Source organism: Sapajus apella, unplaced genomic scaffold (genome assembly GCF_009761245.1).
Source record: "Sapajus apella isolate SASKATOON/1434 unplaced genomic scaffold, GSC_monkey_1.0 scaffold22, whole genome shotgun sequence".
Taxonomy (NCBI): domain Eukaryota; kingdom Metazoa; phylum Chordata; class Mammalia; order Primates; family Cebidae; genus Sapajus; species Sapajus apella.
In genome coordinates this window covers 6,920,660-6,942,141 of record NW_022436962.1, presented here as the reverse complement: position 1 = coordinate 6,942,141, position 21,482 = coordinate 6,920,660, and the positions used below count along the sequence as shown (strand labels likewise).

At 49.4% G+C, this 21,482-nt stretch overlaps 1 protein-coding gene across 1 annotated transcript; it reads left to right on the top strand.

The window, feature by feature from the left end:
* Positions 1–502: 502 nt before the first annotated feature.
* Positions 503–11,024, top strand: FMOD (fibromodulin). The gene is made up of 3 exons (XM_032288810.1): positions 503–960; positions 3,711–4,696; positions 9,189–11,024. The coding sequence occupies exons 2-3, from the start codon at positions 3,718–3,720 to the stop codon at positions 9,338–9,340; spliced, it is 1,131 nt and encodes a 376-aa protein (XP_032144701.1). The 5' UTR covers positions 503–960; positions 3,711–3,717; the 3' UTR covers positions 9,341–11,024.
* The last annotated feature ends 10,458 nt before the right edge of the window (positions 11,025–21,482 follow it).

The following is a 21,482-nucleotide window of genomic DNA, read 5'->3' as shown; positions in this document are numbered from 1 at the left end:
AAGTCAAATCATTTCCATTGCCCAAAAGTCCCTTTATGGTATATAGCTCCTGCCCCATTACCTGACCTTGTCCTCCCCTGGCTCAGGAATGCTATGGCTGTCAAATGGGTAGGACAGTGCTGATCCCTATCAATGGTGAGTCTCAGCTACGTGCCAGGAGACTCACGCACATCACCTGATACAGTCCTTGCTACAAACCAGCAAGGTGTTATGCTGTCTGAAGCTGTTGTGAGCATTATTAAGTGGAAGTGGACGATGCAGCACAGAAGCAGTGATCGACAAATGTTGGAGTCCCTGCCTTTCCTTTAGTTCTAGTGGTGGAGGTGGACAGGACTTGTAGCCCAGAAAATGTCTACACTGCTTAGGGGTAGACTAGAACCAGAGCCGGCTGTCCCTTGTCATGCATGCTTCCTTATCCACTAGCCTGATGACCTGCCTATAGGGGGAGCTGAGAAGGGTGAGTTCTGGCTCTCTAGGGAGCACATGTGCGTTGCTTAAAGAGTTAAGATGCCTCTTACCAAACCCTGGCCCTCCCCATCCCTGCATCTGCCTTTGTGGCTTTAATGAGAAATCCAGGCGCTTCACAAGAGACTATACAAATAACTTCTAGGGCGCCACTAATTCATTCAGCAGAAAGAGACCCAGGTCTGCCAATGCTTCAGGGAAGATAAGTGAGTGGAAAAAAGGTAGTTTTTATAGCGTCAGGCGGACAGAAGGATTTGCGTGGTTGAGTGTGAGCTCCGCCCCTGCAGCAGAGCCGAAAAAGCCGGGATCCAGGCTCTTCAGCCCCTCTTCACAATATTTGATTAGGAATTTGGGGCGGGACCCTGGTCTGGCAGAGACGCGCACACTCTCAGTAGACTCTCACTCCTCTCTCTCTTCCTCTCTCTCTCACACATTCTCCAACCCAAGGAGGCCAGACAGAGGGACGTGGTCACTCTCTGTAAGGTTCAACTCAAGGTAAGTATAGTCATTTTACTTCGGGTTTGTCCCTTGCAATTTCTTAAAAGAAGAAAAGGCAAAGTGGTAGGGGAGAGGGCTGAGCGGTGGGCAGGGAGGATTCGTTCCTCCTTCTCCACATCTGGGCCATGACCCCAGGGATGCTGAGAGTGGCAAAGAGGGTGTGGAAGGCAGGGGATCCAGCACCTTACCTTTCTCTGACAGTTCCTTTATGGGTGCTGAGGGGACCTCCAATTCTCAGGCATGAAAAAGTAGGGAAGGCTGTTCCCTGCTACTCATAAATCCCACCACGCTGGGAATGTGGGCGTTTTGAAGGCTTTTCCAAATCCTGGATGTCCCTGCAATCCTATAGAAGGGTTTGGTACATAAATGCTATTATGGGAGAGGGGGATGTTTTGGGGGGTGTGTGTGTGTGTGTGTGTGTGTGTGTGTGTGTGTGTGTGTCTGGAGTGAAGGGAGAGAATAAAAAGAAGTGTTGGAAACTGGCCACGTCCAGGGAGCTGTGCATTGAGGTGGGGGTACAATCCAGGTGGGGGGATGACCTCTGGTTTGACCTTCTCCACGGACAGGAGGGAGAGCTTTCTCTAGAGTGCAGAAATGAAAGGACAGCAGCAGCTCCTGAGTGAACCCCCTAACTCATAGAGTGGCGGTCCCGGAAACGTTCGGCCTACTGAAACTCTGAGCACAGGAGGGTCTCTCGCATTATGGGAAACAATTTAAGAGTACGCAACCCTGAAGTGACATTGCTAAGAGACGTGGTAGGGTAAGGAGAGGCATAAGCTCCCCATCAAACCCTTCCAGCAGCCATGGCTCTCAGAAGAGGCTGAAGTGGGCAGGGTGCACAGCCCCTAGAAAGCTGAGTCTGAAGGGGAAGGTGGCTCTTGCTTGCCAAGGTGCCCAGTCTGAAAGAAGGAAAAATGGAGACAGAAGCTCACTGTGCCAGCCCTCCAGACAGCCACCTTGGTCCTGCAGCAGCCCAGGGCTGTGTGTGGAAAAATGCCCTGTTGGCAGTGGGCCGCTCCATTCGTCTTCTCTCCTGGCCAGAGCCAGGGACCAGCCAGCGTGCCCAGGCAGTGGGCAGTTGGGTCTGCTTCTCCAGAACACTGTGGCTCTTTGTCTGAGGCCTGAGGCTGCCTGTGGATGAGCCAGGGAGCCTGCTCCTCTGCAGCCTATGAGCTGATAGGATGAAGTGGGCCCGAGGAAAGTGTTTTGAGGGGGCAGAGAGGTCTGGGATGGACAGTGGCCAGGCGGTGACTCTGTTGAGTGTCACAGCGGGGTCCTTCCCATCAGCTCACTGGATCTGATGATGTAGACTTTTATACTCTTTCCTGTCTGCTGTTCACGTTGCTAACTCCAGTAGGCCCCAGAGCAGTGTGAGGACTGTATGGCCACGAAAGCTTCTAAGGTTTCTCTGTCCAAGGGTGACACTCAGGAAGATGCCCACTGCCCACAGGAGTATGTCACGCATTGGCTATATGTATCCAGGGTAGGGCGCCCAGGCCACCCCAGTCCCTCGCCTTCCGTACCTTCAGCTTCCCTCTCAGATGACATCAGACCCCATATTTCCTCCTCAGCCTGCCCTGTTCTCATTAGCATAACAGGCTCAAAAGCAACAGGCCACCAGCAATGTAGGGACCTAGACACAGAGCTCAGTCATCTAGGCGTCACCGCTGGGAGCCGGGTAGGAGGGAGAGGAGAGGAGAATGTCAGGATCCCATGTCAAGCCACTTTCCCTTGAGCATACACAAGAGTTTCCAATTTCTAGTCCTTTTTGTGTCCCTCATTCATTCTCTTGTCCCCATGTGGCTTTTGCATGATGCCCATGGTGGAGCATGAGGAGGGCTAACACCTCACTCGGCACCATGGAAGACAGAAGCAGAGTAACGCAGACTCCACACACTGAGTACCTGCTTTAGAAGACAAGTGTCACACCAGCGCCAGGGTCTCCAGTCTGGAAGGGATTTGTAACTGCTGCATGAAGGCCCTGTCCCGGCCAAGTTGCATGTGTAGCCACAAACTGCTAACCAGTGAGTTTCCTCACCCAGCAGACTGTTACAGATGATGTGACTTTGGAGGGCAAAGTTACAGACTGTTACTTTGGAGGGCAACCCGAGCCTTGTGGTGGCTGCAGAGGGACCACATTCCTCCCCAAACACCCAAGACCAGAAACTCCCAGCCTGCCCAAGAGACCAAAACATTTTCCAGAAGTAGTTCAGCTCTTTCCCTTTGATGTTTCAAGCTGCTTCTGGAGGTCTCCCATAGACATGGGAAGAGCCAGGAGACTTTTTCCTTGGACTCTTAGAAAAATACTATTTCCCTGGAACATCCAAACTGGATTTGGGTTCAGGTCTAATGAGCATCCCACTACTGTCCCCACCACCACCCCACAAACATGGGGACTGCTGTGGGTTTTTCAGGTTCCCCACAGGACTTTCAGGGTGCTAGAGGCTCCCAGAGACCTGCCCCTCCGAAAAATGCCCTCCTCCCCATTCAAGGACTCTCTTTCTGTGACTCTATGACCAGAGGAAAATGAACTTAGCTCAACCCGAATAGCTATTTTCCAGCTAGACCACGTACCAAACCAGACTGAGAGGAGGCATCGAAGAAGTGGGAGCAAGGCTCCTGCTCTCAGACGTTAGACACTGAAGTCAGCTCTGGGTAGCTCTAAGCTTAAGGCTTGCCTGCTCTGCCTCACTGCCTGGACAGTCTCACTCATGCTGGCTTGCTCTGTTCTCTCCTGCTTCTTGCAGAGACAAAATGCAGTGGACCTCTCTCCTGCTGCTGGCAGGGCTCTTCTGCCTCTCCCAGGCACAGTATGACGACGACCCTCACTGGTGGTTCCAGTACCTCCGCAGCCAGCAGTCCACCTACTACGATCCCTATGAGCCTTACCCGTATGAGCCTTACGATCCTTACCCCTACGGGGTGGACGAAGGGCCAGCCTATGCCTACGGATCTCCATCCCCTCCAGATCCCCGTGACTGCCCCCAGGAGTGCGACTGCCCACCCAACTTTCCCACGGCCATGTACTGTGACAACCGCAACCTCAAGTACCTGCCCTTCGTTCCCTCCCGCATGAAGTATGTGTACTTCCAGAACAATCAGATCTCCTCCATCCAGGAAGGCGTCTTTGACAATGCCACGGGGCTGCTCTGGATTGCTCTCCACGGCAACCAGATCACCAGTGATAAGGTGGGCAGGAAGATCTTCTCCAAGCTGAAGCACCTGGAGAGGCTGTACCTGGACCACAACAACCTGACCCGGATGCCCGGTCCCCTGCCTCGATCCCTGAGAGAGCTCCATCTCGACCACAACCAGATCTCGCGGGTCCCCAACAATGCTCTGGAGGGGCTGGAGAACCTCACGGCCTTGTACCTCCAACACAATGAGATCCAGGAAGTGGGCAGTTCCATGAGGGGCCTCCGGTCGCTGATCTTGCTGGACTTGAGTTATAACCACCTTCGGAGGGTGCCCGATGGACTGCCCTCAGCTCTTGAGCAGCTGTACATGGAGCACAACAACGTCTACACCGTCCCCGATAGCTACTTCCGGGGGGCGCCCAAGCTGCTGTATGTGCGGCTGTCCCATAACAGTCTAACCAACAATGGCCTGGCCTCCAATACCTTCAATTCCAGCAGCCTCCTTGAGCTAGACCTCTCCTACAACCAGCTTCAGAAGATCCCCCCCGTCAGCACCAATCTGGAGAACCTCTACCTCCAAGGCAATAGGATCAATGGTGAGACCTTGGCAAAGGGAGGCGGGGACTGGCTGTCTTTTTCACTTGAAAGACACGATTCTGAGTGCTAGTGGCAATACAAAAGAAATAGAAGTAGGGGAACCAGACAGCACAAATGAAGCAACCTGACAACCAAGCCATACCCCTGTGCAAAAGAGAATACACTTACACTAAACAGCAGTGCTAAGACAATTCAGTGGGGAGTGGGTTGGTGCAGAAGAAGACTTTCCAGGAGAGGTAAGTTTCATTCTAGGTCTTGAGAGATAAGCGGGCATGGGTTGGAGGGATGCAGGATGAAGCCATTCTGGGGCAGAGACTTGCCACAAAGGAGCCAGTCATTGTCACAGGTCACCTGTCAATGTAGGGGACAGCTGGGAGATGGGTGTGTCTGAGAGGCAGGGGTCATGTGTTGAGGAGCAGTAAGAGATGAGTTCAGAGAAGTTTAGGAGGGCATCGCTCATAGAGAGGGAGATTTAAGTTTAACTTCTAAAGTCTGTCTGGGGAGAATGGCGGGTTGCTAAGAAACCGCACTCCCCGCACTTACTCACCATCCCAGAAGAGGATGAGCACTCTGTTTCCACTTGATCTGCTCCTGCGTTCACAGCCTGGTCTTGTGTTTTGGTGCTTATTTGTTTTTTAAACATAACGGTTGGTGGACACAAATGTGCAGCCTCTCAGAGCTGAACGCGGCACTTGTTCTGGTCAGTTCAGTTCTTCCTGGAGTACAAGGAGCCGCCGGGGCAGGGCTGAGATGGCTCCTAGGGTAACGTGGGCCTGACCACCACCAAGCCTAGGACACGGGGCTTCCTGTTTCATAAGCACTTCCCTGCAATGCCCGAAGGAACAAAGAGAGCTGCCCCCCGACTCTAGGAAACATTCATTTCAGTTGGAATTACCTAGTTGCTTTTCAGCTCCCTTTTGTCAGGATCTTGTGTTCAGAACATGCTTACATTACCCCAGGGCCTCTGAAGTCCTAATCCCAGCTGGAAAGCACTGAGCCAGCACTTAACCTCCCTTCCTCTGTCAGCAAAGTCCTCTTCCATCTGGAGAAGGGAGAACTCATTAAGACCACTGGCAGAGGGCTTTGAAGTGGAGCCTGCTGAGATGGAACAGCACCATCAAAGCGCCGAGAGGGACTGCGTCGTCATCCTCTCCCTCTCATTCCCTTCTCTCCCTGTGCTCAGGGAATAGATCAGTCATTGAGCAAGATGTTAACGAGCTGGACAGCCCTCTGAGTGAGAGAGGCACCAGCCCCAGAAGGCAGTTTGGGAATTGACAGTCAGATGGGCAAGGCAAAGAGGCAACTGTCTGGTCGTTTAGTTTGAAGTGCCTGACACCATCACGTACAGCCTAAACTCTTTTTAATTAAAACCGCTCTTTCTTTGGGGTCTACTTATTCCCAAGGTGGGGGTTGGGGGGTCCTTTAAGACAGCTTGAAGATGTTGCATGCTGCAGACAGTTGACATTTCCTTGTGGCTGTCTATCATCCCACCAGCAATTACCACTACTTACCTGCCACGCACGCTGAATCCGGGAGCAGTCGCGTCAGAAATGTCACACCATGTGCTGTGCTTCATCCAAGTTTGACCCTGAAAATGTGACAGCAAAGAGCAGCTGTCATAGGAAAGAATCTATTAGCACCTACCCTTACAGTCCGAGAAAGTTAGGGTGGGAAAGGCTTCATCACATCACCGTTCTGCCTTCCTGCAGAACCACATCTGCCACTCATATGGGAGGTGGACCACCTCTTCCAGACACCCGTCAGAAAATAAAATTAGTGCAGTTTCCCAAGGTCCTGCAAAAAAATTCTCCGTTCAAACAACCCCCAAATTTTCAGTGTCTACCCCCAAATCAATTCTTGTGCAATTTACAAGCTCCATGACTAGGTATCATTTAGTCTCTTTCAGGATTCTTTTTCAACAAAATAACACCAATACTTTATTTTCCTTAAACCTGTCAATTAGTATACCCAAAGTGTTTTGTCCGGGGCCTGGTGCAGAATTTAAAAACCAATGATAGCTATTATTGTCAGCCTTACTTCTCATTGACACTTTGAAGTTGACAGGCAGATTTTGTTGTTGTTTTGGGGAAGGAGAGACACAGAGAAAGTAAAGGCATCTCCCGAGGTACCCCAGACCTACAGAACCTAGAGCCAGGCACCTCCAACTGAGAATGGTGAGGAATATCTCTCTGATGTAGACTGCTAGCAGGAAAACAGCTCCCTAAGCTCAGCCCCATCTCCTGCAGCAAACATGAGGGAAATCCCCTGCAAACCAGTCAGAGACTTGGGGATGGGGGGTGGTGGAGCTGGGATTGAAACAACCTTCAGAGAGAGGAGTTATAAGAAGAACAGGAGCTCAGGGGTGCACAGGGGAATCAGACGTGGTCCTCACCCCGCCACTTCCCTCTTCCATCAGTGTCTCCCTCAGTTTTTCCAGGCTGGCAAGCACACAGCTCGGAATGTGATTTGGAAGCTTTGAGATCCAGTGGAGCAGGGCGGGTACACCAGTAGGAATTTGGAAAGACTTATGTCAGTATTTAATTTGGGCTAGAAAAATGTCCTCCAGCGCCTCCACGCAGAAGCCTATCCTATTCATGGGCTTGGAGAAGACAGATGGGGGCGCTCACAGTACCCAGTGTGTGGCTAGAATCCGTACACACTGTGTGGCTAGCTCCCCACAAGTATGTCCCATTTTTACCTATCCACAGCTGGGATCCAGAATTTTAGCAGACAGTCTGAGGGCTCCAGGCTGGGAGAGAATCTATCACGGAGCCTGTATCTCCGTCCTAAATAGGGCTGGAAGTGACAGTGAAGCTGAGCCACTCTGCTGCTTCTCCCTGCGCCACTGCTCTGCTTGTACACAGATAACATAGACCCAGCCCCAGCCTAGGCTCTGCCCCCAGCTGACCCACTCAGAGGTCACTTCATCTAGTCCTGGGGACCAGAAAGGAAACATCCAAAAGCATTCCAGAAATTCTACCCCACAAGGAGTGTTTTCCAAAGACGCGTATTTCCCAGTTTCCCTGACTCTTCTCCGTGTCTAATTTTCTTTGGGCCTAGATTTTCTGTCTTATGTTTGCAGTTAATTTGCTGCAACCTCACCTCATCTCATCTTGGTCAGTTCTTGAGACTGAAACCCACTGGAAATACTAATTTAAAAACACTTCTTTTCATCAGCCTCTTTAAGCTCTCTATATTCTTTCTTGGAACTGTCTTCTTCATATCCATAACCTCCCCCAAGGGAGCCCTCACGGTCACCCCTAAGAATAGAGTTAGAAAAGCCCCCTCCTGCTTCTCCTGCCTGGCCCCAGACTGACGCCCTGCTCCCGATCATGGCTGCAAGGTGAGGGATGCCTCTGGTACAACAGCAGCAAGCCCCGGCTCTGGACCTACCTAAGTGTTACAGCTGCTAGGGATGTGTCCATGCACAGTCCTCCCCTCAAGACCCAGTGGGTGGCTTCATTCAAACCCCCTTTGCAGAGAATGACAGGAGGAGCAAGTTTCCTGAAAGCCTCACTCACCATGGTAAAGACAGCCCTGCGAGGCTTCCGCAGCTTTCAGTGGTGATTTTTGCTGTCTCTGCTGGAGTTTAGCTGAGTTCTTGGCTTTTCCTTTCAAGTTACTGACACAGTAGACTGGAGGCAGAGTGGCTGATTTGTCAAGAGGACAACCAGAGGGAGAACAGGGTTAATGGCAAAGGAAGATTTAAGCTAAAACCTACCGAACAGAACTATTGTCTCTATTAGAATTCTGTGGTTTAGGGGAAAATCTTAGGAGACTTTCTTCTGAGGTTTAAAAAAAAAAAGGAGTAGATTGTAATCATATTAAATGCAGGAGGCAGGGAAATTATTTATTTGACTTTTGAGGTTCATGGCAGCCCCAGCACTCTATGGGTCCCCAGCCTCCTTTAAACTCAGAGCCTTGCTCACTGCTCTGGCAGGATTTAGAATGGAGACGTGTAACCCCCTCAAAGCCCTGGCACACAAAGACACTTGTCTCTCGGCCCAGGCTTTCTCTCTTTAATTTCCTGCCACTTTTTCTATCTGCAAAGTAGCAGGAGATATTTAAGTCCTTCCATTTCCGCAGTCTTCTGTCTCACAGCAATTCGGCAAAGCCCTCCCTCTCCAAAAGCAGTCAAGTACTTCAAGTTGTCTACGGTTGGTCTTTGGCTACCCTCTGCTTCCCACTGCTGCCCACAGCCGCACCCCCACGACCCCCAACAAAAAAAAAAAAATAAAGACGTTCCTGGGCCTGCAGAGTCAAGTTCAGGTTGGTGGTCAGGAGGTGAATTGCCGGTGCAGACAGTCCTCACTCTGTCCCTAGTTCTGCCCCTAGTGGCGCCAGTAGGTATGACTTCATCCTGGAAAACAGGGGCCCTCCCCCGCCAAGTTCCACCCCTTTATCTAAGGTGCTTCAGAGGCTAACCTCACTGTGTCCTCAGGCTCCTAACCTGGGCTTCTCCCCCCACCCACGCTCCTCTTGTCCCCACAGAGTTCTCCATCAGCAGCTTCTGCACCGTGGTGGACGTCATGAACTTCTCCAAGCTGCAGGTGCTGCGCCTGGACGGTAACGAGATCAAGCGCAGTGCCATGCCTGCCGACGCGCCCCTCTGCCTGCGCCTGGCCAGCCTCATCGAGATCTGAGCAGCCCTGGCGCCGGGCACTGGGTGAAGCCCCCGTGGTATTTGGCTTGATGGTTTGGTTTGGCTTTTGCTGGAAGGTCCAGGATGGACCATGTGACAGAAGTCCACAGGCTCCCTCTGTAGTCTTCTTCCCTGTAGGTGGGGTTGGGGGGGATCAGGGACAGGCAGCCTTCTGCGGAGTACATAGGCAGAAGCCCACTCTTTTCCAGGGACAGAAGTGGTGGTAGATGGAAAGATCCCTGGATGTCCCAACCCCATAAATCTCACTGCTCTTAAGTTCTTCCCAATGATCTGAAGTCACGGAACTTTAAACATTGCCTGGGCAATAGTATACAACTGTAGTTTTCTAATAATCCCTGGCTGTCTGTGAGCAGCGCTTGACTGGTCGTGCAGTTACTCTGGGCTCCCATTCGTTGCTTCTCAAAAGATACCTCTTGCCCAGCTGCCTCTTCTGAAATCCACCTCACCCACTCCACTTTCCTCCACAGATGCCCCTTCTATGCCTGAAGCAGAGTCAGGAGACCCCAAGGCATGTGGGCATCTGCCCAGCAACCTGTGGAGACAACCCACACTTTTGTCTGAGGGTGAAAGGACACCAGGAGTCACTCCTATACCTCCCTAATCTCACCCTGGGAAAATCACCAAATTGGAGGTCACCAGCATGATAATATTCATGGCCTGATGTGGGAGCAGACAGCCAACCTCAGGCTTAGATCAATGTACAGGGCTATATTTTAGCAGCTGGATGACTCTTTGAAGGTGGATAAGACTCAGAAGAGGAAAGGCCAGACTTTGTTTATTGTCGGCATCTGTAATGGGCAAGCGCGCCTCAAATTGGCTGAGCTGAGGGAGCAGCCCCTGTGGTTCCCTTCTTACCCAGCACTTTCCACATTCCAAACAGCACCCTACCTGGGTCTTTATCCACAAAGGAAGAGGCCACATGGTTTTTAAAGCATGAGAAACATAGTTCGTCCTCTCCTTTTAACCAAGCAGGAAGGATCTACATCCTGACGGTAGACAGAGACTCCAGCCAGCCCTGGACTTGCTAACCCAAAGAAGGAGGACGTGGTTAATGTATATTACCTGGTTTGTCTTAAGGCCGTAGTTGAAAAGTACCAGCTCTGGCTGGGGTCCACGAAGTCCAGACCAGGCAGCCAAATCTCACCTGTGCTGGGCGTAACGCCCTCTACTTTCCACATGTCTGAGCTATGTCCTCATTAGTGAAGATGGCTTTTGCTTTATAGTTTGGCTGGGGAGCATTTAATTCTTCCCATTTCAAAAGGCAATGGTGCCTGGGGCTTAGCCCACCTGCCCTTTGGGGCACTGTTGGGATGAAGCCACCTGGGCAGTCAGGGGCAAGGACTGGTGGAGGGGAGTTAGCCCCAGTCTGGGCTCTACCCAGATGCCATCACATCCCTGATACTCTGCATGCTTTGAAGAACCTCCCCTGGGAAAGGAAGAGGGAATCCTTGGACTAGGTTCTTGGCTCCAGACCTGGAATCCACAAAAGCCAAACCAGCTCATTTCAACAAAGGAGCTCTGATGCGAGGGCAAGGCTGCCCGCCCCCGGGGCTCTTCAGAAAGCACCTGCATGTGAGCACCATCATGCCTCTGTAAAGGATCCTTATCACAGGAAAAGCATGAGTGGTGCCTAACCTGACCAATAAAGTTATTTTATGATTGCATCTGCAAGAGTGGAGTCATTTAAAGTAGGCTGCAGGAGGGTTACTTTAGAAGGACCTAGTGAGGTCACAGGTCACACAGGCCGTGGACGGATGAGCCCTCTTTCTCATCTATTCTGTTTGGGCAGATGAAGCTAAGGGGAAAAAAAAAAAAAAAAAAAAAAAAAAAGGTTACCTGTATAAAAGCTCTAGTTAGCAAACTATGTTCTAGAAGTCCTTCTTTAAGTCTAACTTCAATTCTGTCTACACATTCCCTTCCATATGCTCCCCAAAAGATACAGAATACCTGGGTTTTTTTTAACGCTTTCCACCATCCTCTCTTGCCAACCCAGTAATTCTGGATCTGGCTGGTCCTGGGTATTGTTGGCTTAACTGCTTCTGCCCTCTAGTGACAACTATGCAGATCTGAGGGCAGCCAAGCCTGCCAAAGCCCATTGGCCCTGGAAGAGGAAAACAAGCGTTTAGCCCCACCCCACCCCCACCCCTCCGCCCATATATGTTTTCATTCATCCTCTGCTCAATCTTGAAAGCCTTTAAGTGTCAGATGTGTTAGGTGCTTAGCAAATGTCACGTAAGTTAGGAGGACAGGCTAGGCCTGTGCTTTCGGAACAATCCACTATTTTCTGATAGGGAACTAACAACTGATATTTTATTGGGCACTAAATTCTGTACCAAGCATACTGTAAATGTCACAACCCCATCTTAAGCCAGAGTAAACTAATTCGACTATAATTTTCTGATGTGAGAGTCAGGCAGGAATGTGAGTGTGTTAAACTACCAGAAAGAAAACATAGCTCTAACCACAGTCCTCTCTTCAAGGACAGCAGGTGAGGCCCCTCGGCCCTGGATCTCCAGGACAGGAAAATGCCATGTGGAGGCAACAGAGACATGGCACACAGGGAAGGCACTCTCCAGCTCTAAGGAGGAATCCTCTGACTCTCCATTTTTGCTTCTTAGCAGCTCCTGTGAGCACCCCAACCAAGACAGAGCAGGGAGAGAAATGGGAGGCAGCCCTGCGGCAAGGCTTCGCTTGTTTCTAAATCCAGTGATTTCTAAGAAAGAGAGTAGCAAGAATAGACTGTCCCGGCCGGGCGCAGTGGCTCAGGCCTGTAATTCCAGCACTTTGGGAGGCCAAGGCGGGTGGATCACATGATGTCAAGAGCTAGAGACCAGCCTGACCAACATGGAGAAACCCCATCTCTTCTAAAAATACAAAATTAGCTGGGCATGGTGGCGTGCACCTGTAATCCCAGCTACTTGGGAGGCTGAGGCAGGAGAATCGCTTGAACCCGGGAGGTGGAGGTTGTGGTGAGCTGAGATGGTGGCACTGCACTCCAGCCTGGGCAGCAAGAGTGAAACTCCGACTCAAAAAAAAAAAACTGTCCCTCAGACTCAGTTAACTCTTTTTGTTAAGCTGCCATTTGATCGATCTTATTATGTGCTAAGGGCTTTACCTATTTAGTATTCATTGTTCTATGCAGCGGGACTATTATTTTCACTATTTGACGAATGCGGAAACTGGAAACAAAGAGGCAGAGGTCACCCAGGAAGGACGCATCAAGGCCAGGATCTGACCCCGGCCGTCTGTCTCCCCAGCCTGTCGATTCAGCGATAAGATTTCCACTGTGCTGTCCTGAGGATCCTTGTATTATCGGATCACTAGGTGTACGCGGGAGGCTTGTGGGTCATGGGCTGTCATAAATGGAGAAAGATCATCTGACTTTTTTTGGAGGTGGACCCAAATCCATTCTGGGAGCATTCACAGTTCCTTTATGAATTTCCAATTCAAAATTCACTTTTCATCAGCACACGTTTATTGAGTGCCACCGAGCAGGAACTGGGGACACTGCAGAGAACAAAAGCAAACAGCCCCTGCCCTTGGGGGCTTGTCATCCAATGCGGTGACAGTCCCTGAACAATGGCAGCAACAAAATCTCACTGAGGGTCATGCAGTTCCAGACTGAGAAAGGGTTGTGAAGACAAGCGTAGGGTCTACAGGAAGATTACCAAGGAGCCAGGCCTAGATACTCTGAGGTATGGAGGGAGAGCACAGTAATCCAGACAAGGAGACGGAAGGGCCGGTCCAGGCAAAGGTAGCAGCATGCATACACACCGTCATGCACAAGGAAACTTCTGCGACGCTAGACAGTGAAAATGGCTGCAGCACACAGAGAAAGGGAGAGAGTCTCAATTGATCATGCTGAAGCAGGAGGCAGGGGTCAACCACTTACTGCCTTTATTCTCTTATTTCAGACCCAGGTACCAAGAAACTTAACTACCACCATCCCAAACCCCATGTCCCAGGACCTGCCCTGTATCTATATGCAGTTTCACAGTTCTGCCTCTGGCCACTAGTGGGCAGCATCTCACCTCGCACCACGAGCCTCTTCTGAAACCTTTAAACCACATCCCACTTTCTCCGAACTTGCTTTCTTTTTTTTTTTTTTTTTTTTTAAACAGGGTCTTACTCTCACCCAGGCTGGGGTTCAGTGGCGCAATCTCAGCCCACTGCAACCTCCACCTCCTGGGTTTGAACAATCCTCCTGCCTCAGCCTCCCAAGTAGCAGGGACTGCAGGCATGCACCACGGTGCCTAACTTCTGTCTTTTTTATAAAGATGGGATTTCATCATGTTGCCCAAGCTGGTCTCCAACTCCTGGACCCAAGCGATCCACCTGCCTCGGCCTCCCAAAATGCTGGGATTACAGGCGTGAGCCACCGTGCCTGGGCCCAGCCTGCTCGGATCAGCCTCCGGACCCACTGGACACTGACCAAAAGTCAGGACACCAGGTGGCACGGTGTAACCAGGAGGTCCTCAGTTTTGCATGCTGTGAAACGCTGTGGCACTCTGGTGAGGCCTGTGGGCCTCTGCTCGGAATGTTTTCAAAGGCATAAAAAATGTATAGGATTATAAAGGAAATCAATTGTATTAAAATACAGTTACCAAAACATAAAACATATACATTTTTGATATAGTAATTATATATGTGAAGACCCCTTAAGTGCTGAGGCAGGAGCCAAAAACTTCAGCCTATTTCCGTGTAAATAATGTAGAAGAAAGTAACTAGAAATATTACGGTAGTAGTTATCAGTATTCACATGTTATCTTAGTTATTCATAGGTGATCTTTTTTTTTTTTTTTGAGACGGAGTTTCACTCATGTTACCCAGGCTGGAGTGCAATGGCGCGATCTCGGCTTACCGCAACCTTCGCCTCCTGAGTTCAAGCAATTCTCCTGCCCCAGCCTCCTGAGTCGCTGGGATTACAGGCATGCGCCACCATGCCCAGCTAGTTTTTTTGTATTTTTAGTAGAGACGGGGTTTCACCATTTTGACCAGGATGGTCTCGATCTCTTGACCTCGTGATCCACCCGCCTCGGCCTCCCAAAGTGCGGGGATTACAGGCTTGAGCCACCGCGCCCGGCCAGCAATCTTAATTCTTTTAGTAATGCCTCTCAGATCAGAAGTGTGAACCTGGGGTGACATTGTGAAATGAATGACACTAAGGCAGATGCTCTAAGCCCTCTGTCACGCCCTCATAAGGGCTGCTGGAGGGCGCCTCGGCTGTGCGGCAGCACTGTGAAAGTGCCCGCTGTTTAGCCAGCTAGGGAAGGAGATGTCCAAAATAGCAGAGATATCTCCTTTCCCGGAGGAGTTAGGGGAAAACTCCGCTTCTCCACGCTCTTGCGGTGAGGCCGGACAGCTGTCAGGGACGCCCGCAGACATCACGGGCTTAGTTGTCTACGTGATGCTGTGCTTCAGGGCTCACGTTCCATGTCCACTCTCATGTTCTGCTTCTGCACCTGGTTCCTTTTTTCTTAGAAAAGATAATCAGTAATAGTAATATAAATCTGAATGTTGTACTTCTTTCTTGATAAGTTTGGAAAAAGTACTGATACATTATGCTCCTTACCTCACTTTGGATGCCAGAAATAGCCGAGCCCCAACCTGAATGACACGTGACGTACTTGACACTATCACTGCCACGCCCTGTCTGCCCTGCCCCCAGTCTCCACCACCAAGACCACGCCCTACCCACCCTGCCCCCTACATTTGCAACTCAATAAAAGTGAGAGCCACTGCTTGTCTGTTCTCTCTGTCTCTGTCTTGTGTCTTTTATTTCTACAGCTTCTCATCTCCACACCAGCAGAGAGGGGCTGAAAGGTCCCTGTAGGGCTGGATCCTACATATGTGTTTCTTTATTAATTCAATAAATAACAAGATCTAGCAACAGGTCTAATTAATTATAGTCATTTCAAAGTATTGATGCATGTAAATGGCATATCAAACTATTTTAACAACTGTAATATGATATAAAAGTATCTGTGGGCCGGGCACGGTGGCTCATGCCTGTAATCTGAATATTTTGGGAGGCTGAGGTGGATGGATCACTTGAGGTCAGGAGTTTGAGACCAGCCTGGCCAACATGGTAAAACCATGTCTCCAGTAAAAATACAAAAATTAGCCGGGCATGATGGCGCATGCCTGTAGTCCCAGCTACTTGGGAGGCTAAGGCAGGAGAATTGCTTGAACCCAGGAGGCGGAGGCTGCCATGAGTGAAGATAGACCCACTGTACTCCAGTATGGGAGAAAGAGTGAGACTCTGTCTCAAAAAAATAAAATAAAAAATAAAAATATCTATGATTTCAGCTGATGAAAAAACCTCAGGTACTGCTAATAACGCTACAGTTTGTTACCTTCATAACTGGAAGGAACGCTACCTTTCAATTAGATGTATGAAAAACAAAGAGGCCAGGCGCGGTGGCTCACGCCTGTAATCCCAGCACTTTGGGAGGCCGAGGCGGGTGGATCACGAGGTCAAGAGATCGAGACCATCCTGGTCAACATGGTGAAACCCCGTCTCTACTGAAAATACAAAAAAAAATTAGCTGGGCATGGTGGTGCGTGACTGTAATCCCAGCTACTCAGGAGGCTGAGGCAGGAGAATTGCCTGAACCCAGGAGGCGGAGGTTGCGGTGAGCCGAGATCGCGCCATTGCACTCCAGCCTGGGGAACAAGAGCGAAACTCCATCTCAAAAAAAAAAAAAAAACAAAAAACAAAAAAAAAAAAAGACACATAGTGCATTCAAGAACTCATGAGGTAGTTTGCTATAAGTGCCAATTAAGGCATAGGGCCAAATGTTCATTTTTTTTTTCCAAGGCTATGGACTGATGAGGGGTGGGGTAGCCAGGAATGCTGCAGAACAGCCCCAAGCACCCTCCCACTGAGGGCCTGCAAAGCACTTCTTTGTTAGCTTTGTTTGTTAGCTCAGCCATTTATTCTTCCAAGCACTCAGATACAGGGTCCACAGTGGACGCATGTCATCAGGAGACAGTATCCTATGTAGACCTTCTCCATTCTCCCAGAAATTCCTCTGCCTCAGACAGATGGGAGCTGGCAGACATGACCCCTGTTGCCAGCTGAGCCTCTGGGTACCTAGACCATCAAGTTGTGCCCAAACAGAGCAAACACATTGCTCAATCTTGTAGCCACCTGAGTTTCCAGAGTAGCAAACGTTCCTGGAAACTAGGCTATGCCCTGGGGACAGAGCCCATATGTGGTGCAAGAAGAAATGGCACAATAAACTGGACCTAATCCTCGCCTGGACTATGTGGTCCAGGGAGCAGAAGAAGGTGGAAGTTGGTCCAGAAAGACTGGAACGGACGAAAGGACCGAGCAGACCCTGCCCAGCCATGCTGGGCCCCAACAGAAACTGCAAACACTAAGATAAATGAGCTGTTTCCATCTATGTGTCCTGATTGTGAGCTACATGTAGAAAGAACAAAATTACATTTGACCCATTTTAAGAAATAAAAACAGGAGCCAGGTGCGGTGGCTCATGCCTGTAATCCCAGCACTTTGGGAGGCCAAGGTGTGGATCACCTGAGGTCAGGTGTTCCAGACCAGCCTGGCTGACATGGTGAAACCCCGTCTCTACTAAAAATACAAAAAATTGGCCGGGCGCGGTGGCTCAAGCCTGTAATCCCAGCACTTTGGGAGGCCAAGGCGGGTGGATCACAAGGTCAAGAGATCGAGACCATCCTGGTCAACATGGTGAAACCCCGTCTCTACTAAAACTACAAAAAATTAGCTGGGCATGGTGGCGCGTGCCTGTAATCCCAGCTACTCAGGAGGCTGAGGCAGGAGAATTGCCTGAACCCAGGAGACGGAGGTTGCGGTGAGCCGAGATCGCGCCATTGCACTCCAACCTGGGGAACAAGAGCGAAACTCCGTCTCAAAAAAAAAAAAAAAAAAATACAAAAAATTAGCTGGGCATGGTGGTGCATGCCTATAATCCCAGGTACTTGGGAGGCTGAGGCAGGAGAATTGCTTGAACCCAGAATGCGGAGGTTGCAGTGAGCCAAAATCGTGCCATTGCACTCCAGCCTGGGCAACAAGAGCAAGACTCCATCTCAAAAAAAAAAAAAAAAAAAAAAGAAGAAAAGAAAAGAAATAAAAACAGAAAGTGAGTCAGAGTTCCAAGAGGCAATAGGAAGACCTACCTACGTAAGTAAGAGCACTGGAAATCAGAGGGGCCAGTCTTGAGCCCACTTACAACCCACTAGAAGCAGAGAGTCAGCGCTTGGTCCTCGCATTCTACCCAGATAATCCCCACATTTCTCCACAGGTGTTCATCAGAGCCATGAGTCTTAGCAAAATAGGACTCTGGAGAAAGGCAGGGACACTATCAGAAGCATGCCATCGGTGCCAGGCTTAGCTGGTATCTACCCGGAGGTAGATATACCTCCGGGATCTGAGTCCGATCCCAGGACCAACACTGGCAGTTTGCACAGGAAGGTGTGGGAAAGCTATTCCAAGGAAGGAGCCAGAAAACTCAAGCCCCAAAGTAGAAGCAGATATACACAATCAAGGTATATACATGGTCAAGGTGACAGGGGCGTAAGCAGCTCCAAGCCCAGGAGCAAGGGTAAGCCAGGAGCACAGGGGATGTCCTTATGGCAGCAGGGGAGTGCGCCCAGGACACCCCTGATGGCTTTGGCCCAGTGCAAGTGTCAGGGGGTGTTTCCTGGCCCATCCTCCCATAAGGACTCTCAGCCCATCGACACCTTAAAATTACAAAAAGCATCTCTTATTGGCCTCAGTTATCATGTTTTCTGAGCCAAAAATCATGACACATTTTAATAAATACCTAAGTCTTCATGGGACCATAAAACAGAATAGCTTTAAACATCCGTGTCCTAGAAGTCCAAGACATAATCATCAAGAGGCACTTGGGATCAGACCAGCAGGTAGAGGGAGGGGTGTGGCAGTCCCAGCTCTTAGTTTGCAAGCAAGAGAAACTGAAGTTTGCAGATTTAAACAGAAAGAGAATTCATTTGTTTATTCGTTTAAAGGGGGATGGCATATCAGGTAGTTCTGGGAGGGCTCCAGACCAAGCTGGAAGGGCATACAGCCAGAAACAATGCCCAAGGACCCAAGGTCATGCCCATAAAAACCCACCCCGCCCCACCCTGGCACAGAGGCTAGAGCTCCATTTATGAGACCCACTGCTGTTCCTGCCTATGGAATCTGGAGGCCAGCACCATTACTGCCCTGCCTTCACCAGAGTGGGTTCCACAGGGCCCTTGCTTTGTCACATCATTAACTTTCAATTCCAAGTCAAACTGGCAGAACCAAGCCGTGTGCTAGTCCTCTACCAGCAAGTGAGACTGGGAAGTGAGTATCTGGCAATCTCGTCTTCAATAATATCTGGTGATCTGTCTCACATGGTGGGGAACGTCCCAAAATAAATAAAGGACTCAGATGCCAAATAGCCAAACAAATAGATTTTCATTTCAAGAAATCTGTGGAAGGGGTTTTAAGGTGTATTCATCTTTTTTTTTTCCTTGACACAGGGTCTCGCTCTGTCACCCAGGCTGGAGTGCCATGGTGCAGTCGCAGCTCACTGCAGCTTTGACTTGCAGGCTCAAGCAGTCATTCCACCTCAGCCTCCCAAATAGCTAGGACCGTGAGTGCCTGCCACCACGCCCGGCTGACTTGGTTTTTAATTTTTGTAGAGACAGGGGCTTGCTGTGTTGCCCAGACTGGTCTTAAACTCTTGAGCTCAAGCCGTCTTCCCGCCTCAGCCCCCCAAAGTGCTGGGATTACAGATGTGAACCAGTGTCCCTGGCCTTGCCTTCATCCATATTCCAGCCACCAAGACAGCTCTGTGGAACTGGGTAAGAGAGACACCAGCAGCGGTACAGAGTGTCCTTACATAAATTAGATTGCCACATACAAACACCTCCTTCCTCTTAATCCAGAAACATTTCATCCTGGTGAAAGCTAACACTGCTTTGAATCTGGTTTCAGATCTGTAGAACTCATTTCTATTTGTTCCTTAGGGCTGCCATAACTGGGTACCCACAAACTAAGTGGCTTAAAACAATTTTTAAGATGTATTGATTTTCTCATAGTTCCGGAGGCTAGAAGTCCCAAGCCAAGGGTTGGCAGAGCCAAGCTTCTTCCAAAGGCTCTAGGAATCCTTCCTTGCCTCTGTCAGCTTCTGATGGCTCCCGGTATGCCTTGGCTTGTGCTAGTAAAACTCCAGTCTCCTCCTGCCCGCGTCTTCACATGGCCACCTTCTCCCTGTCTCTCTGTGTCCCCTGCTTCTTATAAAGACACCAGTCATCAGACTTCAGGCCCACCCTCATTCATTAGGATCTCATCTTTTAACTTATTTTTATCTTTAATTATTACAGACACGTAATATTGGTACATATTTATCTTATGATCTCATCTTGACCCTTAATTGATTATAACTGCAAAGACCTTGTTTCCAAATAAGTCATATTATAAGGTTCTGGGTGGACGTGGATCCTGGGGGCACACTATTCAATGCACTGTACCATCTCACAGGGACTTCCATAAGGCAGACAAAAGAACTTCATCTAGGATGTCAGACAGAGGTTTCCAGGACCTTGGGAACAGAATACCAGCCAAGCACTAAGGCGCAGGCACCTGAGACCCAGGCCTTGGTATATGACACCCTGACAACAGCAGAAAGAGCCCAAGGTAGGCATCGTATGTTCACCAAACTAAACGACAGAGAAAAAGAAGAGGGGACATCTTTCCAGGTTGGTGTATACAGAGGACAACTCACATGTATCCTTTTCTTTTCTTTTTTAAGAGAGATGGGGTCTCGCCCTGCTGATTAGGCTGGTCTCAAACTCCTGGCCTCAAGCCATCCTCCATTTTGGCCCCCCAAGGTGTGGGATTACAGGTGTGAGCCACCATGCCCAGCTCACATTTATCCTTGAGTCTGTAGCTTTCCTTTTTTTATTAATTACAAAACATTTAAAAACCTACAATGAAGCACAGAAAGCAATATAACAAAGACCAATGTATTTACCATCCATTTGTTTACCAGAGTTAACAGATGCTAACATTCTGTCATATATGCTTTAAATAAATTTTGAAGAAAACAAAACATTGGAACTATATTTTAAGTCTCCTTTTACCTCTTCCCATTCTTCTCCCTTCTTCTCCAGAGGTAAATTCTCTTCTGAGATTGGCATATTTTTAAACTTTTATTACATATTTATGTAGCCGTAAACTAGAGAGTTGTTTGTGTCTTTAGATTTTACCCGTGGCATCATACACTATGCCTCACTCTGGTTTCTTCCCTGAACATTGTGTGTCTAAGATTTTTTTTTTTTTTTTTTTTTTTTGAGACGGAGTTTCGCTCATGTTACCCAGGCTGGAGTGCAATGGCGCAATCTCGGCTCACCGCAACCTCCGCCTCCTGGGTTCAGGCAATTCTCCTGCCTCAGCCTCCTGAGTAGCTGGGACTACAGGCATGCGCCACCATGCCCAGCTGATTTTTTGTATTTTTAGTAGAGACGGGGTTTCACCATGTTGACCAGGATGGTCTCGATCTCTTGACCTTGTGATCCAACCGCCTCGGCCTCCCAAAGTGCTGGGATTACAGGCGTGAGCCACCGCACCCGGCAGTGTCTAAGATTTATCCATATTGATTCTCATAATTCCAGTTCATTTATTCTAGCTCCCGTAAAATTTACTTCTCTCTTCTCCTTTTGGAGGACATTTAGATAGTTTTCCAATATTTTACTGTTAAAAACATAATTCAGTGAACATCTTTTGCTTCTCTTTGGGCTTGCACTGGAGAGTGTTTCTGGGATATACACCAGGGCTTCTCAACAGTGGCAGTTTTTGGCATTTGGTGCTGAATCATTCTTTGCTGGTGGGGTGGGGGGTGCTTGTGCATTGTAGGATGTTTACAGCATCCCTAGAGTCTCTATCCACTGGATACCAGTAGCACCCACCCTCTACCTACAACCCATTGAGAACAATCAAAAATGTCTTCAGAGTTGCCAAAGGTTCTCTGGAGGCCAAAATCACCACCAGTTAAAAATCACTGGCATATATGCCAAGAGGGAGCTGCTGAGTCATGAAGTATGACCAATTTACCTTTACTCGATACTGTCAGACTGCTCTCCAA

Excerpts from the sequence above, each read along its gene's own strand:
- FMOD (XM_032288810.1), top strand. The coding sequence starts at position 3,718 with ATGCAGTGGACCTCTCTCCTGCTGCTGGCAGGGCTCTTCTGCCTCTCC. Across the intron at positions 4,697-9,188 it reads CCAAGGCAATAGGATCAATG|AGTTCTCCATCAGCAGCTTC; the intron begins GTGAGACCTTGG and ends TTGTCCCCACAG.